This window comes from Pterocles gutturalis, unplaced genomic scaffold, assembly GCF_000699245.1.
Source record: "Pterocles gutturalis isolate BGI_N339 unplaced genomic scaffold, ASM69924v1 scaffold26034, whole genome shotgun sequence".
NCBI lineage: Eukaryota > Metazoa > Chordata > Aves > Pterocliformes > Pteroclidae > Pterocles > Pterocles gutturalis.
Genome location: NW_010136555.1, coordinates 25,086 through 43,537, shown reverse-complemented (window position 1 = coordinate 43,537; position 18,452 = coordinate 25,086). Strand labels below are relative to the sequence as shown.

At 36.4% G+C, this 18,452-nt stretch overlaps 1 protein-coding gene across 1 annotated transcript in view; it reads right to left on the bottom strand.

Moving 5' to 3' along the window:
- Window positions 1-1,126: 1,126 nt before the first annotated feature.
- The window catches only part of XRCC5 (X-ray repair complementing defective repair in Chinese hamster cells 5 (double-strand-break rejoining)), a gene marked incomplete at both ends in the record, with an annotated part of 42,292 nt that continues 24,966 nt past the window's right edge, over window positions 1,127-18,452 (bottom strand). Inside the window, 6 exons of the mRNA XM_010082358.1 lie at window positions 1,127-1,198; window positions 5,978-6,045; window positions 8,040-8,136; window positions 8,654-8,763; window positions 16,472-16,541; window positions 17,994-18,087. Coding sequence (XP_010080660.1) covers window positions 1,127-1,198; window positions 5,978-6,045; window positions 8,040-8,136; window positions 8,654-8,763; window positions 16,472-16,541; window positions 17,994-18,087 — 511 coding nt within the window. The remainder of the gene's footprint in view (window positions 1,199-5,977; window positions 6,046-8,039; window positions 8,137-8,653; window positions 8,764-16,471; window positions 16,542-17,993; window positions 18,088-18,452) is intronic.

Here is an 18,452-nt window from a genome sequence, read left to right as displayed (position 1 = left end):
GTGAAAAAAAAAGATTAGGGGTCAAAAAAAAAAAAAAAAAAAAAAAAAAAAAGAAAGAGATGCCTTAAAGGTATCATTACTTTACAAATTCTTCAGATTATTTCAATCTTCTGTTCTAGTTTTGAAAATTCAGATGACGTTTATACCAACTGGAAATGTCTCTGGGACTTCTGCTCTCATTTGAGAAAATAAAGATGGATATACTATCTTCTCATTAGCATCCTGTTTTGTGTCCCATATCACAGGGAGATCTCTTCCAAAACTTTGCTTGTATAGTCTGTATAGTCACCATGTATCACCCAGTCACATCATGTCCAGCTGGAAATAGAAGAAACAGATTTGGTAGAAGCAGCAATGAATTCAAGTTATTTCTTACATGTGTTTAGTACTTAGAAAACAGAGCAAATTTGGAAATCCTTACTGTGGAACATAAATGGACTGCTTAGAACTTAATACTAAGCTGCTATAAAGTATCAAAACAAACCTAAAAATCTCATCTTCACATAATCATATGTGCAATTTACAAAGTTAAAAAAGTACAGTCCAAAAGTAGAAATCTGCCTACTATTGAAGCTTCTTTAAAACTGTCTACACCATCAGCTTAAGCCTTGGAGACTGATTTGTAGTGACTCAAAATACAAAAAATGGCTAAAATATTTACTGAAAACCTCTTTAAATACTTGAATTTCAGCAACCCCATATAGAGAAGGTTAATTGAGAAGATTAAAACACCTTTTAAAAAAATAGATTTTCAGTTTTCAACCCACATAAATAGCTGTTCTAGATCTACAAGCTTGTTAAATGCTATTCTAGTAAATTATACAAATCTGCTATCAAATGAGCAGCCTCACTGTCTCTCTCAAAACACACTAGAGGACATGTTTAACCTATGTGAACACCCATGTTATGTAGTAACATAGTATTTGCCATCATGAAATTACACACCTGGTTATGTTTTACAATAGCAAATATGTAATTTAATGTGGCTCTTTTCTGACTCAATTCCTTAGCTATTTTCTAAGCCGTGCACTCTAATCTACTGCTCTAAGAACACTCGCTCTCTCTCACTGAACCTTTCAGTTAAGAGTTTAATTCTAAAGCCACATCATGTCTTTACGGTACTCACCAAATCATCAACATCACCACCTTCATCTGTGGGAGGCAGAGTTTCATTTTTCTTTTCTTTCGGAGTCAAGAACTGAAAACACAAATGTATTTACATGATACTGACAAAACTCAGATCCTTAATCTGTTAAATGAATATCTCCTTTGTGTATCAAAACAAATCCATCTGCAATTAAAAATTATGAAGAAAGTTTGTTCTTGTTTCCACCCTCCAAAATAATCTTAAACTACAGGAAATTTCATAAGACTTGCTTTTAAATGATTTTATGGTGAAGTGTGTTGAAAAACAGACAAAAGGATATGGTTCTTCAGACAACATATGGTTAAGCTGTAGAACACCTGGTAATAAGGATGCTGCAAATATTAGTCCCCAGTCTCACACGGAGATTGGGAAAAGGTTATAGAAGAGAAATCCTTCGAAGTCTACTAAGTCCACAGAAACAACCTCAAGCACAGAAAGTACTTGAGACATCAGTGGCTGGAGCCTGGGATGGTACTTTTCCGTACCCATCTGTTACTGACCACTGTCGAACACGGGATTCTGCACTAGATGGAAATTTTGTCCATTACAGTATGCCCATGTTTATGTTCTTAAAAAAGATAATTTTAAAAGTAACATTGTGTGTAGCTATGAAATGCTAAAGGACAGCAAACTGGCCCCCCACTGATATGAATACATACGTAAGCTGACCGAAGGCTTGTTTAGCAGATTGCTTAACATGCTAGTTCTGTGTGGAACTTAGAAGTTTCCCATCTAATTCAATTAACATTTAACAAATGAACAAAGACATTAATTTAAAAAAAACCCTCAAACACGCATAGTGGTTAGAATGCCAGTCTTTAAAAATAGAAAATTCATTATGTAAAATTTTATTGCCATTGCTGCTGATACAATTCACCATATGCCCGTCACGTAAAAGTATGGCATCCATAAACAGAAGATAAAGGTAAGTTGCTCAGATACTATAACAACTGAAATCAAACATACAGACAATATCTGGAGTACAACCACCTCCAAATTATTTTTCTCTTCACCTAACATAGTGAAAAAAAAAAATTAACTAGTATAGTAGGAAAAAAACCCACAAACAACAAATACTTGACTCTTACTTAAAAAGCATCCAGTTGTCTACAATTTTTAGTTACAGTCTCCTTACCAATACCCTTACTATAAAAGCCTAAATTTTATTTTTCTTATTAAAATTCACCAGAACAAGTATACAGAGCCTGGAACAACCCTGCCTCAAATGAAAAGATGGCTAAGAAAGCTGGGGAGGAAGAAAAGCCACATTCCTTGACTTAATTCAGAAACAACTTCACTATAACTCTAGATGATGAAAGAGAACTGCTAGTTAGAAAATAACCAGACTGACCAGGCTATAAATACCTGTTTAGAGTTTAGGTAACTCTTTTGTACAAACAGCTGGCTCCTGAAAGCAAGCTACTGTTTACCCAAGGGTTTCAACTATAACAGCCATGGAAGTTATGTAAAAGGCCACGGGACCCCTATCAGAGCATTACCAACCTCTGAGACAATATACTTGTACTGTAAAATGCTTAAATATTATTTTACATAAATAAAATGTTCTGATCATTCTCTAGAGCAATAGTGACAGCTTTAGACAAGGGGTAAAACACTGAGAAGTTCCTTGCTACATCCAGTCTGTGGGAAAGTACCAGGTATCATATCCACTAGGATGAAAAGCAAATACATTGCTTTTGGTTAACACCAAAACCAGGATGTAGACCACCTCTGCCTAATTGTCTCACTGTCCAAAGGTCAGCCCTTTCCTATATCCTAAACAGCAACATCCAAGCAGAATGTAGAAAGCTTACTCCACAGACAACACTCATGTTTTAACATGCTGACTTCAACTTAGCATATAGATTTCGTAACTGGGAAAAAAAAAAAAAAAAGAAGGTGGCAGGGCCAGAAGGAATTACAATTTCAAGATGCTGTATGTCTGTGTATCTTCTATGCTGGAAAAGTTCTCCATCTAGTAGTAATATAAAGCACATACTACAAAACTAAAAGCTAATTACATTGTCAGCTCTGAAAAGCTTTTTATGCCAGATCAAATTTCATTTCACACAGTTAATTAAGAGTCAAATAGTATTTCTGAAAGTAGCACGTTTTTCAAAGTTTTCAAAATTAGGTTTCCCACACTAAATTAGGTAAAGAAAGCCAAAAGCCAAGGAAATCTATGATGAAGATTTCCAATAAAATTGAAACTTGAAGTTTCCATCAAATGCTGAATATCCAAAGTTGTTTTTTTTCCCAAACCTATTTTACATTTATGCAAAAGCAAATTACATATAATAGTTTTGATGAAATCCATTATCTTCCCCAAAGCAACCAGAAAAAGCCCTTGACATTTCTGCTCTTTCAGCCTATCTTCCTCATTCTCTCAAGAGAGATTCTCCATTATTACAGAAAAAAAAAATATCCTACCCAAAAATAATTTTCTCAGTGATAGGAGAATATGCATGGACAAACTAGCTCAACCAAAAAGAAAGAGAATGTTTACACGTTAGCTCTCTAATAAGTGACCTTGTAAGTCTTCCTTTCTCCACCAAACAGCAACCCTATAAACCTGAAATCTTATATCCACAACAGTCCTGAAATGGCTATCAGCTAGCAATCTGCACATAGGAGAAAAGACCTTTGTGTCACACAAGACCACACAGACAGGCAATCCCCTGACCTACACGCTTGCATGTGACCTATTACAGAGGTAAAGAAAACTTGCATCTCACTCTATTTTGTGATATTTTAAAAGATCCAATAAAACCCTTTAGTGAAGGGTAACACCTTCAATATAGAAAACAAACCATTTTTGCAACCTACTACAGACCTAGGAAAATGCTGGCTTTGTATCACACAGCAAAACTGTGGCAGGGTTTAACTGGACAAAGGAGGATGGGATTTTAGTTCAGCACCATAACCTCAAGACAAAATTTTCTGTCCGTGCAGATCTTACTCCAAGAATATGCAGTCTTCCAGTTTCTTAAGTAAAAAGTCACATAAACCCTCAACAGACAATGGCAAGTAAGGGTTCTGGTTTGGGATCTGGAGGGTGTGTGGTGAGGTGGTTAGCTAGGGACTAACAACTGGGATTGCCAACTGTCTAGTTAGCAAAGAGATGCAACCCGTTTATTCTTTCAGTCAAGGTAGCTGCCACGTTAGAGAACTCTGTTGCAGAGCTGATTTAATGCAATCTCTCTCATTCCCCTATTTTAAAGGGAAGTTATGGCTGTCGTAGGACCTTCAATCAATCACAAAATAATTTCCTGTATTGAAAACACCTGTCTGACTGTAGGACGATGTTAAACAGAAAAGTAATTTTGAAGTCAGTCTACAAATGCTTTGCTCCAGCCTAGCCTGGCTTTGTAGATCTAGTCCTTGGTACTCTATAATTTGTGCTGCATTCCTATGCAGGCACAGTATTTTTTAGCCACAAGCTCACAGTTAAGACAACAGTATTCTGTAAAGTCTTCATGGCTAGTAGAGATTTCCTTAAGGAACAGTGGTTATTTCACACAGCATCAGCACATTTTGAGCATTTTGGTAGTTTCAGACTAGAAAGTGAAATTCACAAGAAACATATTGTCTTAGGAAGTTTCCAAGTAATTCATAGCATTTGGAATATGTAACAAAACCTGATAGTCTTTAAAACCACCACTAGGGAAAAAAGTTGGTCTATACAATTACGTGTGATGAGAAACAGCAAGTAGGTCCTTCATATCTGGAAAAAAACGTCACATGTGCTTAGCTGTCTGGACTCCTAGTTTGCTAGCTTTTCATTTCTGTGCCTTTTTCACTTTGAGGTAAATAGTTACAGATGAAAAAAAACCAGTTTCTAAAATACAACCTTTTACCCACTCATTAGTTCACTCATGGAGAACCAATTTCTACCCCCTTCTGGTTATTGTTAATGTAAGGCCTGGAAGTTGTGAAAAATCAATGTGGCATCTTTTAGAAAAGCTGCTTCTTTGCAAAGTACTTAGCGATTTTAGCCACAGGTTTACCTTCAGGGGTCTGTAACACAAGGATCTTCTTTCTCCTAAACTACTTAAAATCACGGCTAGCAGCCTGATACAAGAATGTCCATCTTATCCTTTCCACACAAATACCATTTTTGACAGCAACTCTGAATTCTGCTCTCTTTCAAACAGAAGGCACCATTCTGTCTCTTAAAATTTGTTCCTTTGTAACTGTGACATCCTTCATTCATCACTGCAGTTACTGAAGGGTTATATTTCTGTAGAAAAAATACCTGGAAATACACCAAAACTTTTGTTTCCAAAAGGATCTAATATGATCATCAATAATAATACCCACATCATCTATGATGTCTATCAATCCACAAGAGCTGCATAAAGTCAAAAATACTGATACTGTTACATATAGGGTGAAAACTAGCCATAACAACTTTATATTGATAGAGTTCACAACACCTTTAGACAAAAAAGTATCCTGATTTTTGAACTCTTGTACTAACAATGAGATCACAGTTCTTTCTATGAAGTTCAAATAGTTTATCTTGCATATATCACTATCTATTGCTGTTCCACTAAACTGAGTTTCCTGTTCTTTGTAGAGGATCTTTACAGATAATGATGTCAACACATGCTACTTTCTGAAGACCAGTTAAAGCAAATACTGTGGTACATGCTAGGGAATTATTTTTGCCCTGAACTGGAGCAATTTCAATTGTGTGGCAAAAGGACATTCTTCTTCCTTCATATGGATCCTATTCCATCCACCTAAAGGCTGATCCATATAAGAAAGAATCTTCTGTTCCACAGCACTGTCTCTATACAAACAGATGCTCATTTAAAAAAATAATACCTTTTCAGCCTCTTCACTAGTCACCAAACTTCCCTCTACTTCATCTTTGGTGATCAAAGAAATTCTGTCTAAAAAAAAAAAAAAAAAAAAAAGAGAGAGATATAAAAATATAATTAGAAGGCTTCCAAAAAATGCACTTAATGCTAGAAATGAAAAATCTCTTCCCAATTCCAACTTCTGAATGTGTCATCATCACCAGCAAAAATAAAAAAATATTGCTCAAAGGAAAATGTGACTTGCATAAATGAGTCAACTATGATATAAAAATAAATTAATAAGCATATTCATAAGCTTGTGGAAGTATCCATTTAGGAAACTGCTAATATTATGACAATCAAACTAATGAGACACTGAAATCATAGATCACATGAAATGCTGAAAATTTATCAGAAATTACACTTTTAGTCATTCACAGCATGCTCTTAGGTCCTTAATAACCTTAGAAAAATTAACTCCTAACATACAAACAGTTATGCTGTGATTACGTACAGTCTGACTACCAGAGTGCTGGTCCTGCCTCCTCTTTGCTCCTTGGTTGTGCCAGCAACACCATCCTGTGCAGTGATCATGCCCCCACCCCTCAAAAAACCCAAACCAACCACGCTCCATTACTTCTTACCCCAATAGTGTTTTGTGCAACTTGGTTACACGAATGCTTGTGCCTGAATAAAGAAGCTGTGGGTGTGTACGCAAAGAACAGTACATTCCTAAAGGTTTCAGCAGCAGAACAAGTGTAATGCCACCTTAACATGCCCATAGAACTACACGGCAGGGTTTCATGACAGAAATTAATTTGTCGAACAGATCTGCCTTGCTCCTGAGCCACTAACTAGTTAATTCAGATCCATCCCCTTTTGGCATTGCAGTCGCTCATGCATGCCACATTTGGTAGAGAATAGGGGATGGGTCATGCAGCAGAAGCAGGGACAACAGGACTTCTGCTTTTGGTAGCAGCCAGAGAAAAGCAATTTCAGCTACCTAGTGAAAGCATCTAGATTATGCTTAAAGCACCATGATTTTATCATCTTCTCACAAGAAGATAATCTATTTTGTATGAAAATATCATCTCTGTATTTGTAATTTTTTTTCCTCAAAAACAGTGTGTTAAAAACTCTGGTTTGTACCAACTAAAAATTATTAAAATAATATTCTAGCATGGCTTTCAAAGATCCAAATTTCCTGCTTTCAAAGTGTGTTGTGTTGGGGTTTTTTCCAAATTTCTTCAGAGAAGGTCGCCTATGATACTACTGAACACAATACTCTTTCAGTGTTGCCTCGTGCTGTTGTTTTGGGTTGCTAAACAAATTCCCATCTTGTATTTTGAAATCAGACATTACAGAGTGTTTGGAGTCCATAACTTTGAAAGGTGTTACACAAAAACATATCATTGCATTTTATAGCATGCACCCTTAAGAAATACAGTTGGGCATTTAACTGATTTTCTTAGCACTGGTCCAATTAAAAACAAGAGTATGACGTAAAAGATTTTTTTTAGTCCACCATGTTTCGTATTTGTGAAAATGTTCCTTTATTTATCACTTGCGTAGTCTCTGAATGTCTTTTGGAATTGCACTGCCTTGTACCTCCCAGTTTAATCATAGGTAGGTGTTATATTACTGTATATTCTGCCCTTCAGGTTGCTTAAACACAAAATGATCAGTGACATATTTCAATGCTATGTATGTCTTTTTTGAGGCTTAATTTGGAAGAATCTTTTTATATCTCTGCTGCATGAGTTTTTTCCATTTATTTTGAAATTCAGTTGAAATAATATCTTCTTCTCCCTACTCTGTAACATTTAATTTGTCTCTCTTCTTCCACAATTAATTTACCATTTCAACAGGGCTTGGCAAGGCATTATGAATATTGCTGACATGAAACTATTAGTGCAAAAAAGGAAGTTGCAACGTGAAAGATTTTATGTTTTTTAAACAGCTGCAGGAATTAACCATATCAAAATGCTGCTCTGGGGTTACTTTAGGTGTGTCCCATTGCTAACAAAGTTTTATCTTACATAGTGGATAATATAACTAGTTGTTTTTTTTTTTAAATGCCATCCTACCTTGTATCATGATCTCCCAGAAATCAGCTAAAGCTTTATCTTCCACCTTTGATTTCAGGGCCTGCAGAAAATCATTAAAGCACTGTGCCTTCAAGAGCTGAAAAAAATAACAGCGATGATAACAGAGAAATATTAAACTAGCTAAAGAGCACTGCAAACTTAATTCTTTATGAAGTCATATAAGATGGTGAACACAAAAGTCAATACAGATTTTGGGTTTTATCTCTACTAAAACCAAGAGTTCTAAGGAAAGCTCAGCCACAAAAATTGCCTTCCAGAAAGCTAGAAAGACTTTCTTGTAAGTAGCTTCATTTAAGAAGAAATTTGTAGGTTTGCTTATTTTCCTTATACAAGCATCAGGTCATAGGCCTTGTGTTTTTATGCTTAAAAGAATAAACAACAGCAAATACCACAGAAGCTAGTCCCCATTCCAGTAAGAATAAAGAAAAAGAAAATGCAAATATATTTCTAAACTTTCAAACAGCATAGCAGATTTTGATCTACAAATCAATTATTTCTGCTGTAGCAAGAAATTATCAAGTTTCTAATACAGCAAATAGGCCCACCACGTCTTTAATTTGAAAGAGATTACAGTTTTCACATATTAACATTACCTTAATGGCCTCCTCTCTGAAAACTCTGATACAATTGATCCCTTTCATGTAGTACTGTGAACCTTTATTTTCCAGGAACTGATCAATGCGGTTTGTCAGCTGCTGACTGACTGAAAGACAAGAAGAAATAAATAAATCAAATAATGCACACTTTCAAGGCAAAAAAAAAAAAAAAAGTATTTTTCCTTTACATCTCTCTTTTTCTATTCCACAGGCAGTAAAAAAGTTAATCATACCCATAATGCCTCAAGCTACTCAAGTTGATCATTGTTGTCTAAGCTACTGACAATTGCTTCAGCCTCTCTGGAAAAGCTAGATATACTAGGAAGAAACCAAAGCGTGGCTAAGGCAAAAGCTTTCCCTGAAAACCAAGGAAAAAAGCACTGGCCTAGCTTGTTTGACAGAAAGTAAAACCAGAACATCTGGGATCTTAAAGCTGAGGGAAGTTATGTTCTATAACGCAAAGCATACCCCCTAAACATCCTTTGCAATACATACATATTTCAATAAAAGCATTAAATTTACAATGAAGGTGTATTAATGTCAAAACAACAGCTGTAGGGTGATTGGAGTTAAAAGACTACCTTTTTGTTATTGACATTAGAGTATATCTTGTCTCTGTACAGGTAGTTTGATGATTTTTCATTGGGGCAATGCCGTTTATGATTACAGAGATAAGTATTATAAACTCTGCATGCCTGACAGAGAGAAGCAGAGGCAAACAGTGAGACTCGTAACAAGAAGAAGTGGAACACCAGTTCCATCCTCACTGTTGAGTGGCTCCTAAAAGGCGGGTAGCTGTAAAACACTGTAAACATGACAAGTGAAAATGTCACCAAAAGCTCTACAAGCCCAACTGCTGGATTGTAGTACTTTATTTTCTTCATGTTTAGTTACAGGTGAGGAACTGTCCAATTTTACCCTGGCACCTCGGCCTGGGAAAAGACAAGTGCGAGGAGCATACAACAGCGATCTAGAAACTCAGAAGCATGTGACATGGATGAACAGGGAGTGATAGTTCCCTGCCTCTCTCAAAACAAGAGCAAAGAGTTAGGTTAAGAACAAACCAAAAAAAAAGTGCCTCTTCAAACAAAACCAATTAACTTCTTTGCCACAGGCTGCTGTGGGATACTAGACGTTTTCACAGTTTAAAAAAATGCTTGAAAAAATTATCAGAATTCTTAAAAGAGGAAATCTATCAAGGGAGATTAAGGATGATGTTGCCATTGAGGAAGAAAATGCAGGAAAGCATTCTGGACAAGCCACAGCACCTGCCTGTCCTGTTCTCGTACTGTTAAAAAGACAGGTTACGGGATTAGCAGAGCCTTTAGCCTGACCTATATGATCAGACGTATGGGCAGAGATGCCACTGCAAGTATTTCAGCCATGGAAACATCAACATAGAAAATCATTTGCCAGAGTGATGGAAGAGACATGGATAAACAGACACACTGAGAAGCAGACGTCATTTAAATACTGTATTCCACTCTGCCCACTGTAAGCATACACAGGGCTAGCTGTTACATTTATGTTCTATAAAATGCCCAATTGAACTGAATCTGAAAAACAGCATCTCTGAAAAGAGTGAAACAAGACATGTTTGATACTCTCCCACAAGCTTTTGACCTACAGAGTTTCTAGCAAAGGAGGTAGATATGGTTCTGTCCAACAGCAGCTATCACACCAGAAAGTGTGCTAAGGTGCCTACTGCTCCAGAGGGGACCAGCTCAGTCTTTTTATTTATTTTACCAGTAGCTGACAAACTAAATTGAAGTCTCATTACTTAAGCTCCCCAAGTTAAGCCAGTCCATTTTTTTCATGGTTAACGATTTTCTCATTAAATGTTCTAATTTCTTAAGAACTGCGCTAATAAAAGCAAGTCCTGCTGGTGTTTTCAGTGGTGGTGGTGGTTTTTTTTAAATGCTGTCTTTTCATTGATGTGTTAAATTAAAACCTCAGGCACTACGAGGGTGCAATAAAAGTCTTTATTGTCAGAATGATTCCAGCATACTGTTTGAAATTATCAGACACTCTACTTCTTTTGCATTTAATTTTTTTTTTTAAATCCTTTTCCATTTGATTGCACTGGCAAGCATCAGAAGAAAATACTTTTTCTTGCTACTGACTGTGAGCTGCCTCCTTTTGAAATCTGTTGTAAGGAATAAAAAAACCACCTACAGTGCTTTACTAGGCACTGAAAGACTATAATATATGCAGGAAACAGGTTACATGGCACCAATATTTTATGTCAGATTCTTCTAACATCTTGAAGCAGCTTGGCTAAAATTGGGTCTGCCCATTGGTTCTCCCTTAAATGACAGGGCAATGATTGATGAATCTGAAATAGGTAAAATTCCTGTGCTACAATTAAACTACCAAACTACTTCATGGGGCCAAAGACAATAGCAGAGATGGTAGATAAGAATTATAACTGGAAGTTCTCCAAAGTGGACTCTGTTCCTTTACAGTTATAGGTCCGAGAACTTTGTTGATTTCCTGTCATCTGCCTTTCCATTAGTGCGACTCTTTGGCTTTGAGTGCTGCAAAAAATAGATCTCCCTGTTTTCGGAGAAAGGCACGTTCTGCATAAAGATGTCTATCTAAGTCATCTTTGAATATTAGCATTAACTCTGATGTGCCCCAGACAAATCTCAGGCAGGGTTTTGAAGAACAGGTCCTAGAGTTATGAACTGACAGCCTGTTCAGGCCACTGCTCTGTAATAACAGCTTTTTTGATTCTCTCCTGACTTCCCTCAATCCCACACACACATTTAAGGAAGTGACCTAACAAACTTCTACATTTTGCATCAACTGGAATTCCAGCACTCCTAATAATCAGGTTATCCCAAGAAATTTTAAGCTACTGCTTCCTGTTTCTGCTGTACCTGATTGGTTAGATAACAAATACAGTGACTAAAGGCTGGACAACTACAGGTAAAAAATAATAATTAAAAAATTGTCTTTGAATAGAGGATCTTTTAGTTCTGACAGAATTTAATCCCATCCCCATTGGCATTCAGATACATTTCCTACTCTAAAATACATTCACCAGTGCTGTTACTTCTTGTGAAGTATGTCATGAACAATTACATTCACTTGTTATCTCTGAATAGTTACAGCACAAAAGCGTAGTTGTATTTTTATGTTTGTTCAGTTCAGTCCTTGGTCACTATGCCAACCAGATTACAGAATAATAATAGATAATAGGTATTGTAGTGTAAATTTAATTCCTTGGGGATTTAAAAAAAAAAAAATCAGGTTAAAAAAAACGGGTTTTTTTCTGCAGATTAAATACTCCTGTTGTTACCAATCTTTGATTTCTCCACTGGTGGTGGCAATGATTTATATTTGTGGACAGTACTTAAAGTACAATTCATTAATTGTAAACTACTGCTTTGTAAGTATCATCTTTTTGTAATTAAAAAGAAGAAAGAGATTCTAAACTGGAAACTGTCATAATTTTTAAGGACTTCCTTCATCTTTAAGGCAAGAAACAAGAATTCTAATAACAAGAGCTGTTGAACTACCTCCAGTGTCCTATGAGGTGTTGTTCAGTTTTGAAATTGTCTCTCTAAATGGCCTGTGGGTATGGATTAGAATGATTTAGGCTGGATGTCTGAAGGACAATCCTCACTCAAACCAGGGTTGCTGCGGATCAGGTGGCTCAGTGCTCCATGGACTTGAGTTCTGAGTAGCTCCAAAGACACAGAGTCTCCAAGTTGTCTGGGCCCCTCTTTCCATGTTTGACTATCATCATTGTGATTTTTATATTTTTTCCCCATAACACCTAATTCAAATTCTGTTTGTTGCAACTCAGAACTTTGCGTCTCACCCAATCACTATGCCCTTCAAAGACAAATCTGGCTTCATCTTCTCTGTGAAGCAGACATACAGAAAACTTCAAAGTGATTTTATACACTCAAGTATTTGGTTTGCAAATACTTTTCTAATGACTGAATCATTTTCTTCAAACCAGTCATTCCATTTGGCCTACCTAGCAGTAGAGCATGAATAGTCTCCAAAATACACAAAAACATCCAGTAACATAAAAACGCAGATGAACTGCAAAGACATATGCCACTAAAAAGTTAAATACTATTTTTTAAAAAATTATCTTAGGTCTAGAAAGGTATAGTTAACTATACACATTTCTACTGAAAATGTTGCAATAAAATATCGTCCTTGTTGCAACTGTCTAATAAATTCCCATTGCAAATCTCTTATACACAGTTATTTTATGACACAATTCTTTTATGCATACAAAGCACCCCATGCAAAAGCAGTTCTACATTTTACTTAAGAAGCTATCTACACGCCATGGCAAAAGTGTGACATCTCAGGCACAACAGAATATTTGCTTAAATATACGCATGCAGTTACTTTACTCTGTTGATTTTATTTTTCTAGAAATACAATGAATAAAAATATTAACAAGCTTCCTATAAATATAAAAATTAGCATTTGGTACAATTTGTCCCTGGACTTTTTTTTCCTATGTCCATAAACTGTATAGTTGTTATTGCAGGTTTCCCTCTTCACTAACAATCAGTTAAAAAAAAAAAAAAAAAAAAACAAAACCCAAAAAAACCAAACCAAACCAAAACAAACAACTCTTTCAACTACAGGACTTCAGGCATTATGTTTTTAGATAGGAGTCCTGTAAGATGCCATGAAATCTGGCCTACAAACTTGCACAGAAAACTTACAAACCAAAGAAAATACTACACATGTATCAGTATATTTTTTTTACTCCCCATTAAGATATCCTGTCTTCTACAGTGGCCTATGAAAATACAACACCTCATATCAGGCACCTTCTGCTCTCCAGAAATGCAGAAATGGATGGAAACTTGTAAATAGTCCAACAGGATGAAATGGATAGTCATGTGGCTTCTCCTTTGGCATTACGAAGACAGCAAGCACTCACTGCATTTGAGAGCCTTCTCTGGAGGCACAGCAATGAAGAAACTCATTGTACACCCATGGGAGTAATGATTAGATTCTACTCAAGCAAACTAATCTATTTTATTTGCATTCATTGATAAAAGTGTCAGAAGCTGTTATCTGAAGACTGCTCTTTGTGATGACTAGGCATTTGTAACCTGCTCAAAATAAGACCTGCATAAAATGACATCTCTCCGGCCATGAATGCCAACAAGAAAGTAAAGCTATCTGGAGGAGAAACACAATACTAGTTACTTGAGCAACCAACATAAACCAATAAATTAACACCATCACACAGAATTTATCATGTAAGCTGTAAGTGGGTCCATACTGTAATACACTACACAGATGTCAATTAAAAACAAAGTTGATTACTGTTTCAGGAATTGAGCTGCCAGTTTCAGAAAGCCTATCCCTAAGACCCCTGCCAATTTGAAACTCTCAGATTTTCTAAAAAAATGTATTTACACATTAGTGACCCAGTTCTCACTCACAGCAAATGCATTGTTTCTCCTGCTCTGGTCTGCCATGGGACCCAGCACTCAGACACAGGCTAACCTGCACTTAGGCTTCTCCTATGAATGGCACAAACCCTGATCATCAAACCCCAGCAAGGTCACTGCAGGAGATGCACCGGTACTCATTTTTGATGATAAATACACCATCAATACTTCCTACAAGCTTAAAAAAAAAAAAAATCCCCTGCCATACTTTGGTCATGATAACTTTATGATTTTGGTGAGAGACTTGCTGTGAACTGAAGAGAATCTGTGCCATTAACCTGCAGCTTAATTAAAAAGCCACTGTACTGCCAGTACATAAAGTACAATTCTTCCTACCACTACAAGTTCTCTATCTACCAAAAAACCACCACCCCCAAGCAAACAGTTGAAAGGCCTTTCTCCTCCCTGTGGAGAGACTCTGTTGCTGTTTTGTGGGGAGGGGAGGAAGAAGGAATTGTTGCCTTTTTTTAAAATGAGAATGTAGGCTCTATTCAGTAAGACTATACAAGATGTTCTTTTTATACAAGAAAGAAGCAAACCAGGATGCAACCTAGTAGTTCCCCTGTCGGCACATAAAACATTTTTTTTTCCCCCAATAAACTATTTGAATGCAACAGATTACCCTTTCCAGCAAAGGCATTTTACATTTCATATGTTCTAGCAGAGGAAAAAAATGTTTCATCAGTAAATATGATATAAAATTATACTAAAAAAACCCCTTAGAACCACTGAGTAGTTTTAGGGCAGAATATACTATTTACATAACCAGAATGCAATACAGCAAACTATTAAAAACATGCCTATAATGTTTTATGTATTAAGCTACCTAAAAGACTCTAAAGCAGAAAAATGATTATGCAGAAGAAAAAAAAATATGCAGAGCATGTTTTTATTTACAGTGGCTTCTATCTCTCCTTTAAATGGGTGACTACACTACATTTTGTCTAACTACACCTCATAATTACAGAGCAGATCAAACATAAAATAAAAGCAGTTTGCTCAAAATTTCAGAAGCCATCCAAACATGTACTGCGGTTATCTCCAGCACAGCTACCAAGAGGACATATTTAAGCACTCTTTAGTTAAACCATATTCAGGGGTCATCATTATACTTATTTCTGCCTTATAGCTATCTTACATGATAAAATTAATTACCATAACAAAGTAATCAACTGCTTTCACAGTTTCTGTATTCTAATGTATCATACAGTGCTTTTTTTACTGCATCTTAACATATCACAGATTTGAGAATACAATTCCAAATATTTTTTCCAATAAACAATTTATTCGAGATCTAATGCAAAATCCATGTAAAAAGCTGGTTATCTAGCTTATAGGTCTGGAAATTTTGGAGAGAAATAGCTATGTAGGCTTTAACAGACTGTATCACAAATCAACATACTACTCAATACCCTCCTCAAACTCCAAAAGGACTAAAAGCCTAGTTGAAATATCCAGCATCTCACTTCAGCACCTCTGCAAATCTTTTTCTTTGCAAATAGATGCTACATTAGTGGCTATTCAGCAGATGAGGTTTACCTTGCCACAAACTTCAAGTTATCCTTTAAAAGAAAAAACAACCCCATCCATCTTGTACCTTCATTTTAGGGTACCTTTGGATTATATATATCTCTGTACAGCTATTCCAGTAGGGAAATACCATACAAACAAATGAAAATTCCTTTGCATTTTCAGGCTTAGGGCACGCAAGACAGTGGCTGACCTGTGCTTTGTATTCTTCCTCGCCTCTGCATCAAAACCCTGTCTTGTCTACTCTGAGAATAGATTTGGTGCACACAGAGCCTGCTCTCATCTTTAAGAGTCACATACTACCTGCTTATTGCTCCCCAAGTTCACCCATGCCTTCTTTTGCTCACAACAAGCAGTAAGAAATAATCTTTGCATGTAAAGATTTAAATCCCCGGCATCATTCTTATTTGTTCATAGAATAGAACAAGCAGACAGTAGAAGAGAGGTTTCTCGTGCTGCATGCAGCCAACAGCCCTCCACTTCAAGCCAGAAAGATCCCATGAAGCCAGATGAGAAGCTGATACCCAGTTCGAACGAGGCAGACAGCCAGTACCAAGGGATCTTCTGTTAGAAACAAACGAGGAGTTGCACAGATGCCTTAATGTAGCTATCTAGGGCCATCTTACACAAACATAGTTATCTGAGACTTCCAGATGAGGAAGGCAAATGCTCACATGGGAATTACGAGCGACACCTTTCTTTGTTAAGTAGCACTGAAGGCTAGGCGGTAAACTCCAGAGCATCTCACATAGCACTAGAAACCTGTTTAGACAAATACAGCACATTTACTGAACCCTGAAGATGCTACTAAATATAATTAAGATAGACAAAAGTAATTTACCAGCTCTGAAGTCAGCATTTTTCTGTCTCACCAGAATTCGGAAATCTTCTGCCGGGTTAACACTGCCAACCTACAAAAGGTCCAAAAATTATACAATTGCCTGCCAATATCCCTCTCTTCTTTCTTGCGAGGCAACAAGAAGCTTTAAATTTCTGTTTATTTTAATATGGAAACAGAAGCTCTACTCTTCTCAGCATGCAGAATCATCAAAAGCAAGTCTTGCAATGCATGTAAACGTGCAGTACTCCTAGTAAAGGTTAGTTATGACATGAGCAAGATGAACTCACGCATACTACGCAGCACTCTTATAAACCAGCCATATTGTCTGGGGTTTAGAGGTCAGAAGTACTGTAATTCAGGCTATCTGCTCAGCTACTCTCAGCTTTAAGACTCTGTGTAGCACAGATCTCTCACTAACCTTGACAGATGCTCAATGAGGAATGGAAGCTCACAGGCATGTGGGTACGGAATCATTGGTTTGCCACTCCAGTAGAAAGTTCAAAATTAAAAGCTCACACTCAATTCATCTACCTTTTCTGTCCCAGTTTGACATCTTAAAGCTGAAACTCTAAATGGGCATACAAGTGCAGAAACCTTACAAAGAAACTAGGACCAGGTCAAATACAAATTAACACTTACTGAAAAATGGATGCAATAACTTTAGAAAAAAAATTAAATGTCTCAACATTTCCTTTCAGGAATCAAAATTCTCCTAAGTTAATTTAAAATTTTTATTCTTTGCTGTCAAAATAATTCTTCAATCTTTCAATAAGCTTGCTTGGTCTCTTGGTGTTTCTTTTAAATCTGGCAATGTCACTTTTCAGGAAATATCAGAAATATATATCAGGAGTACAAAATATTTACATCTTTTTAGATTGTAAATATTTTTTAAAATCTCAATCATGCGTTTTAAAAACCAGTCTTAAAGGACAGTTTGAAAAAAGGGAAATTATCTCAATTAATATTAAATCACCTTTTTTTCCTGTAATACAAAAAAATCATTGACACAGGCTTCACCTATCTACGTACACAATATGTGGAATTAAGTTAGATATTTAACCTAGCAGCAAGATGAAGCCAAATTTGTGATTTAGAACTCCAACCAATGTGGAGAACAGTCTCTAAAATCACAGCAATACCTTTGATTAAATATACAGAGGCAGCTTCTATGTTGCTGATGATATGAAAGAAAGCAAGGACAAAACTCAACCACTGAACCCCAATTCTGAGATTCTGTTTTCTTCAGATCCTCAGGCTAGCCCTTTAGAGTTTAGGCACCACGGGAGAATTTTATCCTAGAATATCCAAGACTGATGGAAAGTTGTGCTAACATACACCTAAGGGTAGAGCAGGTTGTCGTTATAATCTCTAGCAGAGAGTCTCAAATCTACAAGTAGAGAATATTTCAGTCAAGTTTCAGATAAAAGGAGGGTTTCTATCAGGTATTCTGTACATTCACTACAATACACTTAGAGAAAATAATCTTCCCCTTTGATAATGAGATTTGGAACAATATGCTTACAGAGGTGACATTGCCTTCAGCAAGTTTTATGATACTAAAGCTGCCTTCCTCATCTTCCATTTTCGGTTTCTTAGGGTTGGGTCCATCTTCACTGCTGCAAAATGTGAAGGACAAAAACTAATATAAACACTTAAAATGTTCTGCCTACTAAGTAGGGAGTCAGTAAACAAATGTAATATACAGTGAACACTGGACAAGACTTCATTATACAACTGTTCCCAAACACTAAACCATGCCTCATTTTTCCCCAGAGGCTGCACAAAGCAGACAGTAGAAACAGAAATCGAACTTTATCTTAGCATAAAGCAAAAGCACTACCTGTTGAAGGTGTGATATTATTCACGCTTATTTCAGGAGTGAATTTAATCATACACATACTCTCCACCTTTCTAAATACAGAATACCTCCAGTCACTTTATTTGGAATGTGTATATTGAGTGAAACTTCATAATTTAACAT